At 49.5% G+C, this 8322-nt stretch overlaps 1 protein-coding gene across 1 annotated transcript in view; it reads left to right on the top strand.

Moving 5' to 3' along the window:
* Positions 1-401: 401 nt before the first annotated feature.
* Positions 402-8322, top strand: part of LGI2 (leucine rich repeat LGI family member 2) — a 31071-nt gene continuing 23150 nt past the window's right edge. Inside the window, exons 1-4 of the mRNA XM_061192139.1 lie at positions 402-638; positions 2564-2635; positions 3624-3695; positions 5670-5741. Of these exons, the coding sequence (XP_061048122.1) occupies positions 442-638; positions 2564-2635; positions 3624-3695; positions 5670-5741 (413 nt within the window). The 5' untranslated portion in view covers positions 402-441. The remainder of the gene's footprint in view (positions 639-2563; positions 2636-3623; positions 3696-5669; positions 5742-8322) is intronic.

Genomic DNA, 8322 nt, shown 5'->3' with positions numbered 1-8322 from the left:
GGCCGTGTCCACAGAGGGGCTCCGTCCAGGCCGGCTCCTCCCCTAAGGTCACCCAACTTTCTCCTCTCTCCGCAGCTCCTGGGAAGGGTCCGGGAGGGGCCGGCGGGGCGCGGCGGGGGGCGGCGCGAGGCCCCCTCCCCCGCGGGCGGGCGCCCGCCCCGCATTATTCATTGGCCAGAGCGGGCTGCGGGCTCGGGTGCTGATGTCAGGCGGGCGCGGGCGAGGCCCGGGCGCCGGTGGGGGGGCGCCGAGTGGGGGTGACGGCCAGCATGCTGCTCGGCTGCGGCTCGGCCTCCCACACCCGCGGCGCCCTCGTCCTAGCCAGCAGCGGCGGCGGCGGCGGCGGAGCAGCGAGCGGCGTCCGCGTCTGCAGCGGCGCGGAGTCCGAGCGCGCGGCGCGGCAGCGGGGGTCGCGGCCGGGGCGGGGACCGTGGACGCGGCATGGCACTGCGGCGGGGCGGCGGCGGGGCGCCGGGACGGCTGCTGTTGCTGCTGGGAGCCGCGTGCCTGATCCCGCCGAGCGCGCAGGTGAGGCGGCTGGCGCGCTGCCCCGCCACTTGCAGCTGTACCAAGGAGTCCATCATCTGCGTGGGCTCCTCCTGGGTGCCCAGGATCGTGCCGGGCGACATCAGCTCCCTGTGAGTGAGTGGGACCCCGGCAGCCCCTGCCCCGTCCTGCCCCACCCGGCGCCCGCCGCCGCCCGGGAGTTGCCTCTGGTGCCGGGACAGCGCGACCCTGACCCCACTTCCCGGCCCCTTCCTTTGCGTTTGGGTTGGGGCGCGCGGTGGGACGTGGGTTGGAGTCTCGGGCCCCGGGGAGGATGAGGGGAACCCGAGATCCAGAGTCTGGGAAGCCAGACGAGTCCCTGGGGCAGTGTTTCTCAAAGTCTGGCCCGCGGGCCACCTGCATCAGATCCACCTGGGGGGGCTTGTGCCAATGCAGATTCCGGGGCCCGCACCGAATGATGCAGGGTCTGAGAGTGGAGCCTTGGAGTCTGCGTTTGGCCTCCCCAGGTGATTCTGGGGCGCATTAAAGTTTGAGAGGATGTGTGTTGGGGGTGGGAAGGTTGTGTGGGGGGCATGTGTATGCAGCCGAGCATGACTGGAGCGCTTGCAGAGGGATGAGGCCTCACCGTCCCTCCTGAGGTCTGGGGCTGTGGTTTACACGGTGCCCTCCTCAGGACCTGTCCACACTGCAGGTGGGGCAGAACCTGGGAGAAGGCATGTCACCTCTAGAAGTGGAGATGCCGCCGCATGTGGCCCGGAAGAGGGAAGCACAGAGGACCTGGCGGAGCACTGGGGAATGTGGGCATCCAGCCCAGTGGGCAAGTGCTGGGAGTCAGCCGGACTCCTTGCCCTGAGTTCATAAGGGCTTCTTGCCCCCCTCCTCACCGCGCGTTGTGCTGGCTGCTTATTCAGTGCTGGAGGAACGGACAGGAAAGGGCTTCCCATTATCGGTCCACCTGCTCAGGGGCTTTCAGCCTGGCCTCACACAGCCACTCAAGCCACATGGCCAGCTCTCATAATGGCTGTGGAAGGGGCTACTGGGCAGTATCTTCACTGCCGGGAAATGTTTCCTGCTGAAATGACTCCCACATCCAGGCCAAGGTGCTGGGTGATGCCCACGCAGTCGTAGAGGCAGGGATTCCCATGGTGGGGGGCAGGGGGTTGCTCTCACTTGCTCTTGTGCTCTACTTCCGCGTCTCCACCCCAGGCAAGGCGCTGGGGCCTGGACCCAGGAGTGAAGGGCTTCCTGTTCGCATTTATCGGAAGTCAGGAGAGTCTGGCTGAGCAGGAACAGAGGGCCTGTTTGACGCCTAATATTGCTAAGTCGGGTGACCTGGAGCATTCCAGAAATGAGAATTCCCCTGGTTAAATCCCTTAGACCAGCAGCTGCTTAACGGATCTGCATATTAACTGAAATAATTCTGAAATGATGTATTGAGGTCCTACTGCGGCCAGAAAGGATAGGGGCCCTGGTGGCTAAAATAGTCAGGTTCCTTGTTCTGATTGGCCGTTAACTCTGGCAGATGGCGTGGCCTCCCACCACACGTTCAAGTTCAGGTGTCTCTGGGTTGTTTCCCAAGGCTTTCACAGTGCATTTAATCAGAAGTGCTCTGAGCGACTTTCAGAGATGTGCTCCCAAGGGGAACGCTTAATCCTACCCTTGAGTTTCGTCGGCCAACACTAATGCTGTGTCTACACAAACAGAATCACGGGCAGAGGTGAAGGAATTATCCATCTTCAGCTGGGGCCTCCTGTAGTTAAGAAAAGGAAGTGAGGGTTTATTGATATAAACCGGCTGAGATAATGTCTATGCAAGGAGCTAGACTGATAGTAACGGTTTCTATTATTCAGTCCAGTTTTCCTATTGATCCAGTTCATTGGAAGATGGCTGGGCTCATCTTGTTCTTACCCCTGAGAAGACCCTGGCCAACCATTTGAAGCCTCATTCCTGAGTGGAGGAGTTTAAAGCACAGGTAGAGGATAAGGCCTCTCGTCCATCTTGCCCGGCACTTCCTCAAAGCAACCTAGTCCTTGTTTTGTTCCTCTCTTGCCCGTAGGAGCCTGGTAAATGGAACGTTCTCGGAAATCAAGGACCGAATGTTTTCTCATCTGCCTTCCCTGCAGCTGCTGTGAGTATGGGAAGTCCTCTCTGGAAATGGCGGGCCTGGAGGTGCGGTCCTGGGAAGAGCCATCTCTGTCTCTTGGGTATCAGTCCTTCCCAAGATACCCAAGCTCCACAAGTAAACTGTGGCTGGCTCTTAGTGTTTACTTGCCCCGTTGTGTCCCCACTGAGCTGAGTCCCCAGTGCTCAGTGTCCTTTCCTTCTTTCAGCATGTGTTTTCCTCAAGGACTTTATTTATTTATTTATTTTAACATCTTTATTGGACTATAATTGCTTTACATTGTTGTGTTAGTTTCTGCTTTATAACAAAGTGAATTAGCTATGTGTATACATATATCCCCATATCTCTTCCCTCTTGCGTCTCTCTCCCTCCCTCCCTATCTCACCCCTCTAGGTGGACACAAAACACCCAGCTGATCTCCCTGTGCTATTCGGCTGTTTCCCACTAGCTGTCTATTTTACATTTGGTAGTGTATATATGTCAGTGCTACTCTCTCACTTCTTCCCAGCTTACCCTTTCCCCTCCCCGTGTCCTCAAGTCCATTCTCTACATCTGCATCTTTATTCCTGTCAAGGACTTTATTGTAGATGCCATCTCCCATATCCAGCAAATGGGGACAAGATTACATTGAATTATGACCTGAATTTCACCTAAACGTACCATTTCCCAAACACCTCACTTTAAAAGAGAACCTCCATTTTTAACCTCTAAATGTTATTATGGAAATAGGAGCTCTCAGATCATATTTACTGAGACCCGTAGGGAAGAAAGGTGAAATAATGGGGGTGACCAGAAAATCTGGCCAAAGGGAATCCACTTGACATTGTCCATCAGTGTCTGTGAGTCAGGTCGCACACCGAATGGGCCAGTTTTACACTGAGAAGAGCCCATGTTTGCCCACAGATCAGAACATAACAAAAGAAACAGAAATGCCTTCACTATGTGACTCAAATTTTACACTTCTGCATTGAAACCTAATGTCTCTTATTTTCAGATTGCTGAATTCTAACTCATTCACAGTCATCCGGGACGATGCTTTTGCTGGACTTTTTCATCTTGAATACCTGTAAGTTTTGTGCTTTGTCTATTTGCTGAGTGTTTGGCATGTCAGTGGAATGGCTGTATTGCTTTCCAAGCTGGAACAGCATCTCTTAGAGAGCTTAAGGGTGGAGAAATTCAGAAAACCCCATTCTGTTTTCAGCGCTGACCTTTTATAGTTTACTTGTGTATAAACATGCTGAGACAGGAGGAGGTTGGAGACAAAGAGGGGGAAAGGAAACAAAGAAGGAAAGATATCCATTCATTCTCTGCTGACATTTAATTTGTCATGTCATAAGCACAATTGGAAATTACATTGGATATTTTTACCTCTCAAAACTAGACATGGATTTGCTGATCAGCCAGAAATAAAGCTGAAGGATTCTGAGGGTTACATATTTTTAAGAAAGTCTCCCTATTTGGGGATACAGCTTCATATTTTTAGTTTACCTGTCCTATATCCCGTTTGCAGTGTCTCCTGTGAGCTGCAGCTGAGGGTCTAATTTTGTTTCTTTTCCTTTAAAATAAAGGTTATTTTTCCCTTTTCAGTTGTGCATATTTCCCACCACCCCCAGCAATGCCTGGCTCTGATTTCTGCCCCTTCACACTTTCACGTCGTCTTTTTTCCCCTTAAGTTCTTCCACCCTTGTCTTCTGTCACTTTGTAATAATATTAATCCTGCTATCAGATGGGATTTCTTTACTTAGCATTCAGGGGGATTTTTTAAATCCATGTCTCTGCTTTCTTATCTGAGGTTAACAGGTAGATGTTTGAATCCTAAATACATCCTGGGTCTAAGAAAGCTCTCTGCTGATTTCCCGTCCTCAGGAAAGATGTCTCTGGAGAAATTCTTTCTTCAGAGGATGCATAATATGGGTACTCTCATAATACTTGATAGTCTAGGTAACCTGGGAAGAGTGGTCAGGCTGAAGTGCTAGGCCAACTAGGTTCTATCAAAGCACATCAACAGCCGATGGAGGTGCTGAACAAAGAGCCATCCATTCTCTCTTTCAAGCAGTACATCTTCCTGTCAAGATTACTGAGGAGGAAGTTCGCTTCTCAGCTTATACTGAAGTCTATTACTGAATAGATCCCTGATTTTAAAAAAAACCAGGCACCAGATCAGTCTCAGTGTACGAATCAAGAACTGTTTCACTAACGAAAAACATCATGTTGCAAAGTCTCCCTTGGACCATCTCATCAGAGACTTTCTTACATTTGAAGAAATGTGATGCCGTAAACTAAAATTTAGTTCTCTGTGGCCCTAGGGAATAGTCCTAGTGCATTCACTTCATGTATTTCCCATTTTAAAGCATGGCTGGAGTTATTACTGCAAGGTCCTGTGTGCAAGCCCTAAGACATCTTAGCACAGAGAAAGAAGTTTGGCCCATGCTCAACTTCCTTATACTTTCTATTTCCAAGTAGCCTAGAGATCTTGAGAATATCCTTGCCTTGTCACCCACTTGTTCAGAGGTGACACTGTGTAGGACATGATGAATTCAAGCTTGCTGGAAGCCAAGCTTAATGGAATTCTCCCTGGGCAAAGACTTTAATATGAAGATGTAAAACAATGGGCTCCCCTCAAGGGGCAATGATATTAACAGAAGTATTAATAGCCAGGCACTGTGAAATGTAAGAAGGTTGGAGGGGAGAAGATGTCTGGAAGCGTTCCAGTCTTGCGGAATTTGAGAATATCTTGCCTTTGTATAGGGCTTTCTTCTCTTTTTTCCCCCCAAGATGTTTTTACCCATGCTGCCAATTCTGACTTTGAAGACTTCCAGGCTGCTTCTGGAAGGAGTGCAAAAAGCACATTTGTGTGGAGGCACTCTTGCACACACACCCAGCTCCCACTTGGAATCTGGTATAGCTGACCTAGCCTTTGGAGATGAATTTCTGAAATTCATAAATGCTTTTAGATTTCATCCTGAAAGCATCCCAATATTGTTTTTTTGAGATATTAAGCAGAGAAAATTCAGTTTAATTATATGGCTGTTCTCCTTAGGTTCATTGAAGGGAACAAAATAGAAACCATTTCAAGAAACGCCTTCCGTGGCCTTCGTGACCTGACTCACCTGTAAGTCCTGTGAAAAGTGTTGTAAGTCCTATTTAATGTGTAGAGTGAGGGTCACTTCCCAGTGCCTCTCTCTTTCTTGACTGTTTTGTACATATTGTAATAGCTTCTGAAGGAAACTCATTGCCAGATTGCCCGAGCGGTTTCTGTATTGTTGATCAGACACCAGCCCATTGTGATCGCTCACACACTTGGCTTTCTTATCTTCTCCGTCCTCCCGAATTGCCGTTATGGTCCACATGACTGCATGTGAAGTCAGGAGCACTCTGACCTGGGAGTGATGGACGAGGTGGGAAGGAATGGAACATGTATCATATACCTACTCTGTGCCAGGCCCTGGGCTGAGTGCTTAGTGAGCCTTCTCTTCTTTATATTTCACCGTAATCTGTGAGTCCCCATTGTACAGATTTGGGAACTGAGGCTTACCTGACTCACTGAAGAATGTTTGTTGAATGGAGGATCAACGTTAGGATGAAGTAGAATAGAGACATTTTTGTGGTTCGTTTAATTTGGATGCAAATAGCTTTTTTTTTTTATGTTGGATTACTCTGTGGTTTAAGCTAAGCTCTCTGGGTTCTTTAATAGCTTTCTGGAGAAAAAAATTAAACAAATTGATTTGAATTGGCATATCAAATAAAGCAAGCACACACACTTAGCAAATTTAGAAAACTGGAAAAATAGTGCCTGTGCTTATGAAAATGTGAACATCGTCATTGTCTTGACAGGAGCAATTTATTAACCGGAACCCGTCCCATTTGCACGCTAGAAACTTTGTGTTTGAGTACGATAACATGTCCCATCTCCATAGTCAGCTTATCTGTGGTAAAAAGACAATTGGGGAAGTTAGAGGGCTTTAAGTAGGGGTATTAGGCAGGGTGGCAATACCTCCAGGGTGTGTAACCGTAACCGATACAGCATCTAAGGAGATAATCATTCACATCAGACCCTGATAGAGGCAAAGGTGTCTGTCAATAGGCTCAGTAAGCACTTGATTCTGGAATCCTACCAATCAGAAGTCCTGCCTAAGTTACAGCTTGTAGAGTAAGGAGATGAGGGAGTGGAAATGGGAGTCTAAACATCTGGAGCTGCACAGCCGATCCTGGACAGCATCAGACTCTTATTGGCATTATTCCTCCATGTTTTCTTTCCTTGCTATAAAAGTCTTGATTGGTTTTTCAGATCCAACCTAGATGCCAAATCCCCACGTTCTCGTAGAGGCGAAGACAATGGGCTTTGAGTCACAATAGACTTGAGTGCAAATCTCAAGGCCACCATTTGTTAGTATTACTTAGCCTTTTTCGAGCCTCACTTTTCTCATCCTTAAGAATGGGGATGATTACGCAGACCTCATAAGATTGCCGCACGTAGTGGGTTAGTGCTTGCTTGCAAAGCATCCGGCCCATTATCCACGGTAAATGTTCAAGGTCTGGTTGGCGTTGTTATCATCATCATCGTCATCGTTCACAACAATAGCATCATTCCCTCCCTCCACTAATGAAGAAGCCTCAGTTTTTTCCAGGGGCTGCTGAGTAGCCTTAGCAGTTTGGGTGGCTAGACAGGGTCTGCTAGGAAGACAACTGTGGGTGTCTGGAGAAGAACAGCTGTGGCAAGACAAATCCAGTTCCCAGAAGTCAGGAATGAGGCCTTTGTTTTTGAGCAAAGGCTCTGGGCAGATTATGCGCCTAAAGCAAAGCCTGTGTGACTGGTTGAGTTCGCCCAGATGTCAACTTTCATATGACCAGTTGGCTGTGGGTCCTTGGTCTGAAAACAGATGTAAATACGCAGGTATTGTGCATATGTATTTGCATATCTTTGTGCATGTGGGCCCTTGGGTACATGGACTTCTATTCATGTGTGCACATAACTGTGTGTGTGTGCTTGCACATTTGCACATACAACCACATGCTGTGTATTACCCATATGTGTGCAAGAGGCACCTCCTTGTCTGTGTGACATGCAGGGGCACACACAGAGGGAACAAAGGAGTCCTTTGTTTGGGTCCAGAGCGCATCTGATGCATTAGAGGAGATGTAAGCCCATCCAGCGTGGGTTCCCATCCCACAGTCAAGCCTATGGGGCCCTCCTCCCCCCAGCTCTCCAGCTCATTTCCCTGAATGTGCTCACAACACTGGGCTCTCAGGGCGCCCCTGTGCACACCCAATTCACCCCATTACTGGGCCTTTCCCTTATATCCTTTCCCTTGCCCAGGATACGGTTTCTTCTGCCCACGATCTCCTGGAATCTGCCTTTTCTTTCACAGTCCAGACTAAGTTCTGTCTTTTCCTTGGAGCCATTCCTGATCTCCCCTCCACACCTCTTGCAGCCCTCCCAGCTGACTCCACACAACCGGCACTTTGCTGTAGACACTGGCCATATTGGTTGGTGCCGTTTCACGGATGTTAGTTTCATCTCCCCAGCTGTGTTGAAAGCTCCCTGAGGGCAGGGCCCCTGCGGATCTTCCATTAGCTCTGCTCTTCCCCCAGGGTCTCACACAGGGCTAAGCCAGCAGGACATTCTTTCTGATTCACTGACTGACCAATGAGCTACTAAGCTGGGTTTTCCATATGTGCTCTACTGCAGGGCA

Source organism: Eubalaena glacialis, chromosome 5 (assembly GCF_028564815.1).
Source record: "Eubalaena glacialis isolate mEubGla1 chromosome 5, mEubGla1.1.hap2.+ XY, whole genome shotgun sequence".
In the NCBI taxonomy this organism is placed as follows: Eukaryota; Metazoa; Chordata; class Mammalia; order Artiodactyla; family Balaenidae; genus Eubalaena; species Eubalaena glacialis.
The sequence above is the reverse complement of the archived record's forward strand: the minus strand, read 5'-3'. Positions and strand labels throughout refer to the sequence as shown.